Source organism: Coffea arabica, chromosome 2c (genome assembly GCF_036785885.1).
Source record: "Coffea arabica cultivar ET-39 chromosome 2c, Coffea Arabica ET-39 HiFi, whole genome shotgun sequence".
Lineage (NCBI taxonomy): Eukaryota > Viridiplantae > Streptophyta > Magnoliopsida > Gentianales > Rubiaceae > Coffea > Coffea arabica.
In genome coordinates this window covers 31,216,767-31,233,556 of record NC_092312.1, presented here as the reverse complement: position 1 = coordinate 31,233,556, position 16,790 = coordinate 31,216,767, and the positions used below count along the sequence as shown (strand labels likewise).

Here is a 16,790-nt window from a genome sequence, read left to right as displayed (position 1 = left end):
AACCCCTAAGTAAACGACTTCAATAGCTACGAAAATCACTAATGAAACTACTCTTTATTTGACTCAACAAGCTAAAGCAAAATAACCAGTGCGAATTGGACAGCTTGGAGCCGATTTAAAGCTTGCTAAGCATGACCATCTTGTGAAGATTAAGTATCCAAAATCTTTACAAATTTGGAAGGGAACCGATTCTTCATGTTTGTATCATTCCCCTCTGCATAGAAGCAATTTGTCCATAAATTGACGGTGCGCTTAGAGGACAGCAACGTTGGAAATAGATGAAGGACCACGAGCCAAGCTATACGCCATTTGCTCAGCCTCAGGTTGCTTTCAAACAATGACATTCGCCAAGACAAGAACCAGCTTGTGTATAACTTGTGAAAATTCCAGGTTGTACTTCAAAACTCTCTAATTAGCCTTTGGTCATGGATTTTGATTGTGCAAAGGTGTAAAATCCATCACTAGTTGACATTGATTTGGATCATTTCACATGGGCAAAATGGGAGAAGTTATTGCATGGATGAGGCATTAAACAATACGAGAAGAACAGCTTTGGAATCTAGCTTGACACACAAGTTCACATTTTCCAACATATGAGATAGCAAACAATTGAATTCCATTTCTTGAGAGTTACTCAAACTAGCACAAGTTGAAGTTGATAAATTGAGCACTTGGCAACCAGCTTTTGGACGTGTGAATAAGCAGGAAAGATCACCACTTTTAGTTGGAATAAGCATGAAATCAAATTGTAACTCTTTAATCAAAGCTGCAAAAATTCGGACCGCTTTACAACCTACAAAAATGAAATAACCTTCAACTTGTAATAAATCAGAAATTGGATAAAGAAGCAATGACACATCATCAGCTAAATGGTAAGAAGGTGTAGAACAAGATTTAAATGCGAAAACTGCCTTTGACACTTTATTATTCCTTCCACCAATTGATTCAACTTAAAAATTCATTGCTAGCCCTTTACACTTTCTTTCAAAATCTATATAAGAAATACAAGTGTTAGAATGGAAATTATGCTCAAAAGAAGATAAAGATAATGAATGAATCATAGGTAACAAATGAGAATTAAAATTTGGAATTCTCCCTTCATGATGAGTTTGAATTAATTCTCCATTGGTGTGGACAGATTTGAATTGGAATTGTTCTATGAAGTGATACCAAAGAGATGTATCTCCTAGAAGACAAATCCATGGAAACTAGTGAACTGTACAAGTTACTTTGGAATGGAACATTGCATGACTAACTTCACTTATCTTTGCTTAATCCGTACAAAAGAAGAACCACTAAACAAAGCAAAGGCAAGTTGGTTACGAAAACAATAAGCTCTCACATTCTCATTCAAAATTAGCTCACTTGATTTAGCTCTCATCTCATCAGAATTTTTCATCTCTTTTTCTAGCTCAATTCCTTCAGATTTTACCACTATGGTTGAAGCACTCATGGATCTTTCCTCATGGATTCCTCAATTTTTACCTCACGCTTCTCACTAACAACTTCATCTTCCCACTTTGCAGCTTCTATTACAATTTCCTCAAACTCGATTCTTTCATTGGTCAACGCCTCACCATTTGGTAATATGAGCATGGTCCTTTGATTTGGACATTGTAATGCAATGTGGCCAAACCCTTGACACTTAAAACATTTGGTGTTTCGGTTTCTAGGTTTAGGTGACTCTTGATTAGCCTTAAAACCTTTCTTTTGGTGCGATTTGGAAAATGGTGTGTTCAGCTTCATTGTTCCACTTGAATTCCCATTAGGTTTGGTAAAGTTTGAAGAACTTGAGGGGCTGACCTCCTTTTTAAAGGTTTGATTTATCCAATTTCCAAATTGGAAGTTGGAGCTTTGGCAAGTTATATCCCTCCTCTTGAGCCTCCGTTCCACCTTGACGGCGTTGTCCAATAATTCCCCCATGTCAAGGTAATGTTGGAGCTCTACAACATCAGCAATGTCAACCCTTAAGCCTCTCAAAATTGAGCCATTGTAGCCTCCAAATCCTCATGGACATCGGTTCTCATCATGGTCATCTCCATTTTCTTGCAGTAATCTTCAACCGTCATATTACCTTGTGTGAGAGTTTGCAATTTGTGGTGCAAATCTCTATGGTAGTAATCAGGTATGAAGCATTTCCTCATGACTTGCTTAAGCTCATCCCATATCCAAATGGTTGGCTTCTCATTTCTTCTTTGTTTGATGCGAAGTTGATCCCACCAAATTGCTGCATAATCTGTGAATTCTATGGCTGCAAGTTTCACCTTTTGAACTTCCGTGTAGTGGTTGCAATAAAAAATCATCTCAATTGTTCTTTCCTACTCCAAGTATGCTTCGGGATCAAATTTCCCTTGAAAAGAGGAGATTTTCAGTTTTACACCTTTGGTGGGTTCATCCCCATGCGTAGATTTATGGCGTGTTCCCCTATGTCCTCGTTCATCCTCATCGAACTCCCTTTCCTAATTGGAGCCACTAGACTCATGCAAAGGTGTTTTTCCTCGAGTTTTCTTAGAGAAACTCTTTGATGAATCCAAATGATCAATTCGTTCATGTATGCATTCAAACTTAAAGTTGAACCTCCTTTGAACTTCTACTCACATAGCATCCATTTTTAGTGCAAGTTGGGCAATGGTAAGCTTGTTTTCATTGGCTATGTTTAAACCTGCAAAACAACAAACAAATGAACGGGGAACGCCTCACTCACTCCTTCACATGTTTCACTCACACTCATATATTGCTTAAGTGTATTAGTGTATTAATCACTCTAATAATCTCACCAATCACTTCCCAAATCACTTGATTGCCTCTCTTAAAGAAATCAGAATTTCTCAATGAGTATCATCCAAACTTTCACCAAGCTTCACACTAGATGGTGGCGGTTTAAGGCTGAAAGTTTTACAGTGAAATGGATTGATATAATGCCTCAAAAATGTATTAAAGCAAGTTGGAAAATACCAGATCTGTCTACACAAGAATGACTCAAGAGTTTGGAAACTTTGGACTTTGACTAGTGTCTCAAATGAGGAAACTAATAACTAACTAAAACTTAGAGACTGATTTGGACTTCTTTTGGGACTTATAAACACCAAATTTAACCTGGAATAAGTCTTAAAAACACAAATTTACAAGCTGGACAGATTATAGAATTCAACTAAACAAGAAACAAAAAATGGCAGAATTTTTTTTTGGAACCTAGAAACTCTCTACCCTATTGCACCTTGGCTGGAGATTTGGAAGTTCAATTCACGTTGGTTCTTGGGTGCGTTTTGGAGGATAAAAGCTGCTACTTTGGAGGGTTTTCACGTGTGCAATTGAGGTCAAACCCAACCTGGACAGATTTGTTGTGACTAGCGTTTATTAATAATCCAAGTCAACTTTGGATTCCCAACCAAGTTTGCTTTCTTGTTTTCAATTCAAGAATGATCTGAATTCTTGTTTCCTTTTTTTCACAACAACTCTTTCTTTCTTTTCTTTTCAATTTCGGATCAAACACTCAAAGGACAAGAATTCAAGCTGTAACAAGAAACAAGAATCAGCTTCTACTTTGTTCAACAAATTGGAACTAGAGTTTTGCGAGAATTTTCAAGATTTGGAAACTTTTGTTCAAGAATCTAAGAAACCCTAATTGGCCACCCAAGAATTTCAAGAAAGTATCCAAAAAATTTTAGAAATTCAAGTTTTCTTATCAAGAAATTTCAAAAACTTGAACACCTCCAAGAATAAAAATAATTAGTCGTGGATTAACTTCAAAAAACACAAGACTCAACACAAATTGACAAGAAACCCAAGGCGAAGCTTTGGATTTCCAAGAAGACAACGACCAAAAATTTTTTTGGATGAACAGTAATGGTGAACAGTAGTGTGAACAGTATAATTAACAGTATCGTAAACTATAATGATGAATAGTATCGTGAACAATAGCGATGAACAGTACCAATTTTTTTTTTTTTTTTACTCTAACCAACTTGAAGACTCAAGAAACAAGACAACAAAACTCCAACAAAACAAGAAAGGAAAGACACGGACAACCAACAGATTATGCGAATAGCAAGCAAAGACACGAAAAGTAACGAAGAACAAGAAACCTTAGAATTCTATAAGGATTAAACACGGACAGAATTGAAACAACGAAAACTTACAAAGACACGAACAAGATATACTTGATATCGTCAATCTACCTCTGATTACCAAGCTGATATGAACCCGTCCGAATGTATAAATTCGTAACCCATCAAACCCTAGACTTAGACAAAGAATCAAGTTGAAGTGGAACCCTTGACTCTTCTAAACCTTAAGATTATGAACCTTGAATTGAATCTCAACCCACAATCAAACAATTTAGTGAACAAAAGTATTGGTAGAAGAACGCCATAACCAAAGTGTGTACTTGATTGATAAGTTCAATTGAATACTCTCAAGAGTCTTTCAAGTATTCAAGGGAGGCTCTCTTGGACAAGAGAAAAGTAAATAAACTCATGTTATTTCTAGAAAAATCTGATCTCTCCTATAACATTGAAAGACTGGGCTATTTATAGTCTCACAACGACTCAAACCCTAATGTTATTTGGACTCAACTAAACCCTAAAACTAATTACTAGAATTCAGCTAAAACAAGGATAATGCTGGCCAAATTATTAAGCTGAAAATTAACAACTAAAATAGCAAGATAAATAACAAATAAACCCTTGCTTACCAACCCCTAAACAAACAACTTCAATAGCTACGAAAATCACTAATGAAACTACTCTTCAATTGGCTCAACAAGCTGGAGCAAAGTAACCAATGCGAATTGGACAGCTTGGAGCCGATTTAAAGCTTGTTAAGCATGACCAGCTTGTGAAGAATAAGTATCCAAAATCTTTATGAATTTGGAAGGGAACCGGTTCTTCATGTTTGCATCAATTAGCCTAAGCAATTTTGTTAATTTAAATATAGATGCAGATGTCTTTCAAGGCATGCTTATGGGGGTGGACTGCTTAGAGACTCCGATGGACGATTAATTTTTGCATTTTACAAGGAATTTGTAGAGATTGATGTTTTGTTTGTGGAGAGTTTATCTTTGTTGCATGGTTTTCAGTTGTGTCAAGGGGTAATTGTGGATTGATTGATAGTCAAAGTTGATTCAGAGGTTTTGGTCCGATTGATTAACTCAGGAATGATTTTGAAGTGGCCATCGTGTAATACACTACGAAGGATAAGAGTTTTGTTAGATTTCTTTTAATCTTCAATTTCACATAATTTTAGAGAGTCCAATTCTGTGTCAGATAAATTAGCTAATTTGTGACTCTCTTCTGAACTTTATTGCACGTCATATCACTCGTTTGCTGGAATTGTTAGGGCATCAATGCTATTAGATTGTAGAGAGTTTTCATCGGTGTGCATGCATTTTGTAAAGGAGTAGCACTCTTACTTTAGAAAGTTCATGAGTTCAATGTTTGATATTTTCTTAAACTTTTTGTAATTATTTTTTATTTTTATTAATAAAATAAGGGGCTAACATCCCTACCCCGTAAACAAGGTTTGCCATTAAAGAAAAAAAAAAAAAACCTAAGCACAATGGTAATTAGCACACTCTGCCTTTCATATTTTCTACTTATTTTTTTTCCAAACGATAACAGATTTCCAACAAAAATCATAAAGTGTTTACATCACTTGAAGCAACTGCTCTTACATCATTGTTGGCTAACTGAAGCAGCCAGCTAGGAAAGGAAAAGTGCCAGTCTATATCAGCAACTATATTCAAGGCAAATCTTGCCAAAGAATGGGACACTACATTGCCATCCCGTCTGACAAAAGAGAAGGAGAAATTCCGAAACTCTTTCCTCAGTTGCAGGATGTCAAATAACATAGCATTGGCCCGAGGATCCTCCACCCTTTCCAATTTGATCTTCTCAACCACACTTTTACAATCGGACTATATAATTATATCCCTCCACCCATTCTTCATGGCTATGGACATACCCTTCCTGATAGCTCTAGCTTCCTCCACCGCAGGATCCCCATACCTCTGTTCACTCCCTGCCCAGGCTCCTATCATCTTACCGCTGCTATAACTGGCTACCACACCCTAACCAATTTTTCCATCCTTATGTCTCAATGCTGCATCGGTGTTCAGACAAATAAAGTGTTGTGGTGGAGGTGACCACTTTCCTGCTCTATAAACTTCCTCCTGTCCATCCTGTTCCTGCCCCTCCACTTCATTGAATACCTCAGCATATTCCCACCACTCCTGCACAGCTTTACCCACAACAATTATAGGACATTTTCTATCATTGTTAAACTGAATTAGATTTCTTGATTTCCAAATTTGCCACAGTATATTAATTGTCAGTTCAATATGGTTCCTACCCTCCTTTCTTGCCTTAGCTTCCACCAAACTAGTCCATCAATGCCAAAAATTATTCCTGTAAACGTTGAGACCATCCCAACAGATGGGAGCTGCGTTCCAGATTAGCTCTGCATACTAGCAAAAAAACATGTGTTCCAACGTCTCTAGCATTTCACCACAACACAGACATGTGTCATTTCCCCTCCCTCATTCTATACTTCACTGCCTCATTCACTGGTAGAACTCGATGTAGACACCTCCAAATAAAGTGCTTCAATTTATGTTTTAGCCTTAAACTCCACAAAAATTTCCAAGCACCGGAGTCCTTCATGTTTCTATTGCTACTACCCCTCTCATAATCAGACCTCTTTTTCCCCCTTCGCATGACTTTTGCCACCGCATACTAGGCCTGTCAATGGGTCGGAATTCATTATTTCGGACTCGGACCCGGCATAATATATCGGATCCGGATCCGACCCGTTTACCCTACGGGTCTTCTACTCTATATTCCAGATCCGGATCTGACGAATCTGGGTCGGGTATACCTGAAAATCTAACAAAGCTTATAATTTCTTAAAAAATGAGGAGAAAAAATATATTTATAAACTAATACAAAAAAAATCAAATAAGAAAAGAAATCAAATTACCTTATTCAAATACATAACCCTAATCAAATTATATTGATAAATATATATTTTAAATTATTAATCAATTTATACCCGGATCTGGGTTCGATACAGGTATGAATACTATGTTCCATATTCGACCCGTTTTTTGTTTGACAAAACGGATCCAGGTCCGAATCCAAATTACGGAATTAAATCCCTACGCATACCCCGAAATAATTTCACGGATTCGGTTAGGGTCCGAGTCTAGACCCGTACCGTTGACAGCCTACTGCATACCCACTCTTGATAGTATATTGGCTAGCACTTGAGAACACCCACACAAGCCTATCCTTGGCTCTATGTTCGCTAATAGGAATTGTCTTAATCTTCCTGCAATCCTCCTCGTCAAAGTAGGTGCTGAGTAGGTCCTCATTCCATCCACCATCCTTTATCAGCTCATGGACAGATTTTAGTTGGCAGTGTTGAGGCTTCTTGATCCTAATTCTCCCATTCTCCATATCAGGAATCCAGTTATTCTCCCAAATATTTATGTTTCGTCTATCGCCCACAGTCTTCCTAATCCCTCCCTGTAACAGCTTCTTTGAACTTAATAGGCTCCTCCATACCCATGAATCCCCAGCCTTAGCCTCCATCCTCCAAATTGAATCTCCCCTGAAGTACCTTCCTCTTAGAATTTGACTAACTAACAGGTTTGGATTGGTTAAAACCCTCCAAAACTGCTTAGCTAGCATAGCCTCATTAAATTCCTATAGATCTCTAAAATCCAGACCCCTTCTACCTTTTACCTCTGAGAGTTTCTTCCAATCAATCCAATGAATTTTTTCATTTCCCTCACTATCCCCCACCAGAATTTCGCCATTTCTTTTCATAAATCCACACACAACCCTTTTGGCAACCTACAATAGCTCATAACATAAGTAGGTAAAGCAAGTACCACTGATTTTAACAAAACCTCCTTACCTGCATTACTTAATAATTTCTCCTTCCAGTTACTTAGCCTTTTGATAACTCTCTCTTTGATGCAGCTGAAAACCTGTCTTTTTGTCCTACCAATCACCATTGGGAGCCCAAGATACTTACTCTGCTTGACCTCTTTCATGCCACCCAGCACACCTAAAATTCTTGCTTTCTGCAACTCCTCAGTATTCTTGCTGAAAAAAACAAAAGATTTTTCTGCATTGAGAATCTGTCCCGAAGCAGCAGCATACTGCTCTAAGAATCCTCATCACTTGCCCACATGTTAGCTTGGCAGAAAATCAATGTATCATCTGAAAAAAATAAGTGAGATAAAACAGGGCTATGCTTAGCAATTTTTAACCCTGAGAGGCACTTATCTTGCATAACTTGTTTCAGTAGGCTAGATAAACCTTCAGAGACCAACAAAAACAAATAAGGGGAAAGGGGGTCCCACTATTGAATTCCTCTTGTAGGCCTCACAAATTCTCTCTTCTCGCCATTTATGTTAAAGGAATACACCACTAAGAACATACATCTCAAAATCCACCCCCTCCACTGTTGACAGAAACCCATTTTTTTCCATTATTGTCATAATAAAAGGCCACTCAACCCTATCATAAGCCTTAGACATATCAAGTTTTAAGGCCATAAAAGCATTGGAACCACTTCTCCTACTATTCAAGCAATGGATGGATTCGTGAGCAATAATGACATTATCAATGATTTGTCTCTCAGGGGTAAAAGCAAACTGGTTATAGCTAATGCAAAGCTTCAGGAGAGGTTTCATTCGATTAACAAGAATTTTAGATATGATTCTATAATTATCATAACACAAACTAATTGGTTTGAATTGTGACACAAAAACAGGAGACTCAACTTTAGGAATTAAGGTTATCATTGTTTCATTTACAGCACTAAGCAAATTCCTTGAGTGAAAGAAGCTGGATATGGCCCTTATCAAGTCTTCTTCAATAATGTGCCAAAAATTTTGGAAGAAAATGGGGGTCATACTATCAGGACTTGGAGCTTTATTAGGATGTAAAGAAAAAACAGCTTGCTTGACGTCCATCTCTGATACAGGTCTGATCAGCCTTGCATTCATTTGATCTGTGATTATCCTAGGGATTCCCTGCAAGATGGAGTCAGATAGTTGAGGAGTACTCGCTGTAAAGAGTGATTGGAAGTAACTCTGTATTTCCCCTTCAATCTCTGCCACAGAGCTGCACCAACTACCATTCTCTCTTTGTAAGCCAGATATATTATTTCTTTTCCTCCTCCCTTCCACGATGGCATGGAAGTATTTAGTATTTTTATCACCCTCCTTTTGCCATTTTACTCTTGTTTTTTGCCCCCAGTAAATTTCTTCCTTTTTGTATGCCTCTGCCAATTCCTTTTTCAGCTCCCTTATAATCCCCTTTTTGCCATTTGCCCCCTCTTTCTGTTGTTCTGCAATCTCCTGTTTCGCTCTTTGAATTTTCCTTTTAGCATTTACATTCTTCTGTTTATTCTATCCAATCAAAGCCACCCTTACATTCTTTATCTTCTGGTGCAGTTTAAAGAACCTGGAGCCCTCTTGCTGTAGCCGCCAAGCTCTACGGGTAATATGTTCCACCTCCTGATGTTGCAACCATCGCTTATCAAAATAAAATCTTTTCTTCCATCTCTCTTCTTTAGGCTCAGTATCTAAAAGGAGCATCAGGTGATCAGATGCTTCATTCTGAATGTGGGTACACTTTGCCTTCCCATTTTCTTTCCTCCAGTGCCTACTACAAAGTACTCTATCCAATCTTTCTTTGATTTCTCCATCTCCTTCCCAGTTGTTTGTCCAGGTCCACGGAGTGCCTTCAAAGCCAATATCAATAAGTTGGTTGCTACTCACAAAATTCCTAAAACTGTCAAAGCTTCTCTCAGGCCTTCTAAGTCCTCCCCATTTCTCATCATTTGACATAATATCATTCATATCCCCAGCTATCAACCAGTTTCTTCCCCACAACCATTTCCTCCTCTCTATAATTTCCCACTGTTGAGCCCTCACATGATCAATATTACTGGCATATATACAGATAAGCCACTAGTCGGTCTTACACCCATCTCCCTGAATTAACACTTCAATAATAAAATCTATAAAAAGTACCCTCCTAACTTGTAACTCTTTCCTCCACAAGACAGCCATGCCACCTGACTTACCAACAGGGTCAACAACAAATAAACTGTCATATCCAATTTTCTGTTTGACTTTGTTCAGAATATCCTTCCTGTTTTTGGTCTCCGGCAGGAAAACTAGCTCTGGGAAGTAGGGTTGAATAACTTTCTTAAGTTGGGGAACTGTCAAGGGACTCCTCACACCTCGACAATTTCACACCAGAGCTCTCATTGAGAATGCGGAGCCCTATTAAGGTTGGACTCCACTACCTTTCATCATCCTAGATTTCTTTCTCTTTTCCACTCCTTCCTCCCTCTCACCTCCCCCCCATTTTTCTTCCCTCGTGCTTCAATCTGTTTCCTTTTACCCCCTCCCCAAATGCAACTTCCATTATTTCATTTTTCTCAGATAAAGGCACTCTCCTGCCTAGCTCCTGAACCAACCTCTTCCATGCCTTACTCTTCTTACATGTCCCAGCAGGTTCCTTTCTGCCAACAATACATTTCCTACTCCACTCTGGCCCACCTTTTCTAACCTGTCCTCGTCAATCCACATAGTATCGTAACTTATGTTATCATTTTGAGTCATATCTACTGGTGGTTCAAAACTCTTGGCTTGTTCCAAGCTTTTACCGGTTGTAGAGCTTTGTGTTTTTTCCACCCTGTTTCCAATACCCCTCTCCTCAGTCTGTTGCTCACTTCTCGAGTACACAAGCTCAGTTCCCATATCATTCTCTTCCTGACCTCCCTTAGGCCCCTGATCCGTTTCCTCGGGTTCCCTAACCTTTGCCTCCCTCTCATTGTTACCTTGCTGCTATTCATTCACACTCCAAGTCAACAATAGACGTTCTGAAATTCCCTCACCCGTTGCCTTTTCCAACATCCTTTTCATTTTCAGTCTGACTCGAATTCCTCCCAGCATTCTGTTTTTTACCTGGACTTCTAGGGTTGCTCGCCCTCAACCAGGCTCCATACTGAGCTGCCTTATCCATACTAATGCCTTTCATGTTACAGTTTCTCTCATTTTGTCCCACAATTCCACAACAATAACAAAAATCAGGGCATTTCTCATACTTAAAACTCTATGCACCTAACATTTCCATTCAATTTCATTGTTGTTCCTCTGAATAAAGGCTTGTTAAAATCCAATTCCACCAAGATCTTCATGAGTTTGCCATCTTTACCTCCTCCATTCGGAATTAAAATTTCAATAACCTTATTAAACACCTCCCCAATCTTTCTGCCTACCTCCTTCGTCACTCAATGAATTGGTAAATTCCATAGTTGGACCCATATCCACGTCTTGGTGAAAGCCCCTTCATCCTGCTCCACTCCTTCCTTCCACGGCACCATAACTAGAAACATATTATCATAAATCCATGGTCTACCACTCAGCACTCTGTTCATATCCTTTTCATTACTAAAAATAAACTAAAACATGTTAATCCCAATCTCAACCACCCTCAGATTCTTAACATACGGCCACAAGTTACTAGCAAAGCTTTTAATACCTGAGAGATTCACACTCTTTTCTCCAAGCACCTTCCCGATAATACCATTCCGCCACCCCCTGATAAGCATCCCTACCCTCTTGCATAACACCCTTTGCTTCCTCATCAGTTAGAACAAATCTTCTCAACACCTGTTCTAGCTCCTCAGCCATTTGACTTATCCACAGGAAACCCCAACTAATCACCCGACCAAATCCACTACCCAACAGAACCTGTAAAAGAGACTGAGACCACAGAAACAAACAGAGCCAACAATAACATCCGCCGGCCTGGCATAAAAGGAGAAGCACCACCTACCACTAAAACACAACTAAAAAGCAAAGGAAACTGGACACACAAATCAGGACAAAAAGAAAAAGAAAAGATGAAAATTCGTCTGCGATTTAAAACAGAAAAAACAGAAAGCAAATCGGTCTACGATTTGATCCAGTGAAGATCGGTCCGCAGAGCATGGTATCCCCCTTTCTACACACATAATACATCGCAGAGCAAAAGATAATAATGCATCATCAAACCCATGAGATCACCATTGCTTGCCGTATTCAAAGTAGATCTGGACGGTTAGTGAGAGGAATCTAGGAGAGAAGGAAAGGAGCGGGAGTTTAAGATCTTTGATTTTGTGGAATTTGGGTACTTCGAGAAAACACCCAGCCGGGTGAGTTGGTCTCTACTCGAGAGAAAAAAGGCACCTACCAAGAGGGATCCCACTGTGGGGAAGTCTTCTTACATTTTCTTCTTATTAAGTTATCAAAAAGACCAATCTTTTGCCTACATTAAAAGTTAAAACAACATTAAATTTGACTCTGGGAGGTAGGCAAGGACTAGGATTGCAGATGCAGGTATTGTAACAAGAGTAGCTTCCACATAGCTGGTTATGCTAAAAAATGTGCACCTTTATTGGTCGCTTGATAGATTGTAGAACCTAAATACTTATTGGAAGTTCGGAATTGCAGCAAAAATTACCTTATTGACAATCCGTCTGCTTTCATATCTCTTGTTGAGATTATTACTTCCGAACTGAGAAACAGTGAATCACAATCAATTTCAATATTAAACTTGAACACTAAGTTGTACATAAACATCAAGGCTTGGCAAGACAAGAATCTTGCATGATAAAAGTGAAACAAGTTTACCATGACCTAGGTCTAACGTCTAAATTACAAAATCAAACTTACTCTTTGAACATAATATCGAATAACATTTTTAAAACCAGAAACATTTGCTTCTTGATCACCTACCACCAGAGAGAATAGATTCAGTTACAGTATGTGAAAAGCCCTTGTCCATGGAAGACAACGAGGAGGAAATTCCATCGGAGCTACCAGGATTGGCGAACCCCAGACCAACAGCAGAAATGCCAAGTGATGACAACTCTGGTAGCAGAACTGATCCATCCGAATACAGCAGAACTTGCCGCATACTTGGCCTAATGCTAGGTTCTGAATGAGAGCATAACAAGCCTAGCTTCAACACCAATTCTGCCTCTTCCTTCACATACTCAGTGCCCAGATTTTGATCAACTGCCCGGAGAATATCACCTGCTTTCCAGCACGAGAATACCCAATCAACCAATATCACATCCTCTTCTGGTGCTTGTGGATCTATTGGCCTTCTACCACAGGCAACCTCTAGTAAAAAGGCCCCAAAAGCATATACATCAGTGCTAGTTGTGGCCTTACCTGTTCTGTTGTGCTCAGGGGCAAGGTATCCAATAGTTCCTACTACGTGGGTGGTTTGAGGGAGAGTCCCATGATCGTATAGCCTCGCGAGGCCAAAATCTCCTAATCTTCCATTCAATTCAGCATCTATCAATACATTACTGGCTTTGACATCTCTGTGAATGACTACTTGCTCCCATTCTTCATGTAGATAGAATAATCCAGACGCTACGCCTTTGATGACTCGAAGTCTCTGGCTCCAGTTAAGGGTGGACTTGGGTTGATTGTAGAGAAATTTGTCAAGACTACCATTGGACATAAATTCATATACTAAAAGTAGCTCTCCTTTACGCCGACAATAGCCCAAGAGGGGTACTAAGTTTCGGTGGCGTAAGCGACCAATACTGATGATTTCTGCAATAAATTCTCTCATTCCCTGTCTTGATTGATGAGATACCTTCTTGACAGCAACTTCCATCTTGTTAGTAGGCAATACTCCTTTGTAGACCCTGCCAAATCCCCCTGCCCCCAGCAGCTCCTTTTCTCTAAAACCTTTGGTGGCTATGTACAAGTCTTTATACTTAAATCTATGGGGTCCATAGGCAAGCTCCCATTCTTCCATCACCTCTGCAAACTTCCACTTCCTCCTTAGATGATAAGCTACTCCAGATATTACGAGCAACAACAAAAATGTGCAAATTAGTGGCAATCCTACAGTAAAAAATTTCGATACCTTCTTGGGTCCAAATCGAGGTAGCTTGGGAAGTCGAGAGAGGTCAAGTGCTTGAGCAACACCATTCATCTTGAAGCTCCATCCCAGTACAAAATGAGCTGCTGCTAGTGAACCAGTAGATGCGGAGAAGCCAACATACATGGTTTGCCGTAGAATAGGCGAAAGATCATATGACAATGACAAAAGAGGAGTATTTGGTTTAGCCGCTGCAATTGGAGCTAATGTAACATTGATTACCTTACTCTCCCCATCATATTCCACCCAGAGTTGCATCCGCTGCGCACTACTAAGAGTTAAGTTGTCAAATGAATTCTTGTTATTATCTCGGTAACTTGCTGGCTGCGATGCTGTAGAAAACAAGGAGTCAATGTCAATTCCAACATGGTTGTCGTTGATATCGTTAAACTCATGGGTTTGGATAGTGTCGAGCTCCACCGCGAAAACATGATTACTTGCATTTCCATTGGTGCTATCATTGAAGAGGCCAAGGAACTGTGTGGGAAGCCCTCCTGGGAGGCCTCTTGTTGGTGCGATCACGAAAGCCATTCCATGACCACTCAGGCCTGAGACTTCAGGCAATATTGCAAACACAAATTGGGTGGAAAAAGAGAAAGCTGGGCCATTAGACGCGCTCTTGAAATTGATGGGATCAGGATAGAAGGCATGCCCCATTTGTAACTTGGTGATGTTGGTTATCCTTAAGAGGCCATTGTCGGTAATTTTGGCTATGCCGTCCAGGCTTAGATTTGATGATTGAAATCCTTCATAGATGAACCCAACGTCATCAGGTGCTGCTGAATCAGCTCCTATGTGAACTATTACAAGAAGGGCCAGGAATGTTGTTACTAGTGTGAATGACATGGCTAAGATACTAAGCTGCAAAATCCTTCTCAATTAGTAGCCTATTTAAGGTTTAAACTACTATCTAGTCTTGTAATTTTTTTACTGGTTTTACATAATCAGACATCGTCCATAGTTTGGATTTACTTCTTGTCATGGCTTCCTGTGCTTAATCAGTCAGTAGACTGTTTTTTTTTTTTTTTTTTTTTTAAATAAACAACGTAGACAACAAAGTTAAATCTTCTTGCTACTAATGCGTTTTTCTTTAATTTTCCATCCTGGAATGATGGAATCAAGACTTCGTCAATTGAATGATGTCAAGCTGATTCTAACTCGAAAATAATTGAGCCTAAACATTGAAACATAAAAGGAGAACTTATATTCCTTTCTTTTCTTTTCGATTGACTCTAACTTCAATGTCACGTTGGAAAGTCCTTGAGGTAGCCGGGGCAGGTAGGGTCGCTGTTGGAAAGTCCCTGAGGGAACTGATGCAGGTATCCATCCGATTGACATGTTTGCGATGGTACACAATATTATTATTATTTTATGTAAACTGACTTTTAAATGAATTCAATAATATAATATAATTACACATCAAAAAATATGATAAATACGATAACTTCACCAAACTAGATAAGACCAACAGCGATATTGACTCCATATAAATAAATATTTTACATATATTTAATATAATATTATAATATAATTGTACACCGAAATTTTAAATATACAACACCGGCATCCAGGCCAATCATGTGGTCTTTGTAAGAAGTTTGCAGTTGTACAACGAGATGATACATTAGGTAATGAGTCTTGCGGCAATGGACTGGCACCGAGGCTGCTAAATAGTTTAAGATTGACTTGCCAGATATTACGAGACTTGGAAGAAAATTGAGTTAAACAATGCAAAGACTAGCTTTCTAACAAAGACGCTCCATATTTAATTTCATCTGTTAAATCATTTACGTGATTGCATATTATCATTGATGTTACGTTTTGACGCTTCGTTTAATACATATTCTTAAGATAAGAATTTTACCAAACTAAGAAATTGATTAAATCGTTTCTCCTTTTTGACTGGCATAAGAACCGGATGGAGGATCTTTAGAGGACGTGGGATGGTTAGTGCCACTTTCCAGTAATAACTTAATATCATTTCTATATTTTTGTCAAACGTCCTATTTATTTAAATTGTCACACACTCTTTAATTTTTTAATAACTCAAATTGATTTGGTTTAACTCAAATTTTCTTTATCCACACGTGATAAGTGAAATTGGCATTAGATTTGACACCAGATAGGTCTACAATTGTATAGTATATTTGATTGAATTTTGTCCAAATTCAATAATTGTGATTTATGTGAAAAGGCACATTTGCAAAGTTCTTGATATTTTACCCTTGTTATTTTTTGTGTATATTTTTGTCATACTAATCCATAGATTGGTTATTGTAGTGCATGCATGTGCCGTTCCAAAACTGTTCCATAGATTGGTTATTGTAGTGCATCTGCTGGCCTTCATTCCATAAGGGCCTAAAGCTCCACCTCCATATGTTCCACCTGTTTCATTTCTTCTCAGTTTCAAACCTCAACTCCAAATTTTACCGTCAACGTTTTTTCTTCATTGACTGCTTCTTGATGTGGAATAAGTTGTCAAAACTTAACTTATTAAGCGGGTCTAAGCAAGAACGCTCAGAAGCCGGTCGAGGTGGGTTGAAGTCCACAATCTTTACATTTGGGAGGAGATTTGAGTTTTATACTATTGAATCGGAATCAATTAGCAAAGCCCTATGACATTTTCTAGGTTGCATTTCGAAGTTTCGAGACCAAAATTCATCATTATTCTACAATTTTATTCCATTGTAGTTACAAATAGTTAGTTCCAACCGCAGAACAGGGGGTGAGAACTGTCGATTTTTACCTTGGGGGATTGCTTACAAGAATTTTACTCCTATTTTCATGTCAGGTCCTCCCCTTCCCCCTCCACCCCCA

General features: G+C 38.8%; 1 protein-coding gene across 1 annotated transcript; it reads right to left on the bottom strand.

Moving 5' to 3' along the window:
- Nucleotides 1-12,590: 12,590 nt before the first annotated feature.
- On the bottom strand, nt 12,591-14,935 carry LOC113724259 (L-type lectin-domain containing receptor kinase IV.1-like). The gene has a single exon (XM_027247181.2). The coding sequence runs from the start codon at nt 14,817-14,819 to the stop codon at nt 12,798-12,800; it is 2,022 nt and encodes a 673-aa protein (XP_027102982.1). The 5' UTR covers nt 14,820-14,935; the 3' UTR covers nt 12,591-12,797.
- Nucleotides 14,936-16,790: the final 1,855 nt, after the last annotated feature.

What these genes read in the sequence shown, in the direction of transcription:
- LOC113724259 (XM_027247181.2), bottom strand. Translation starts at nt 14,819, where the DNA reads ATGTCATTCACACTAGTAACAACATTCCTGGCCCTTCTTGTAATAGTT.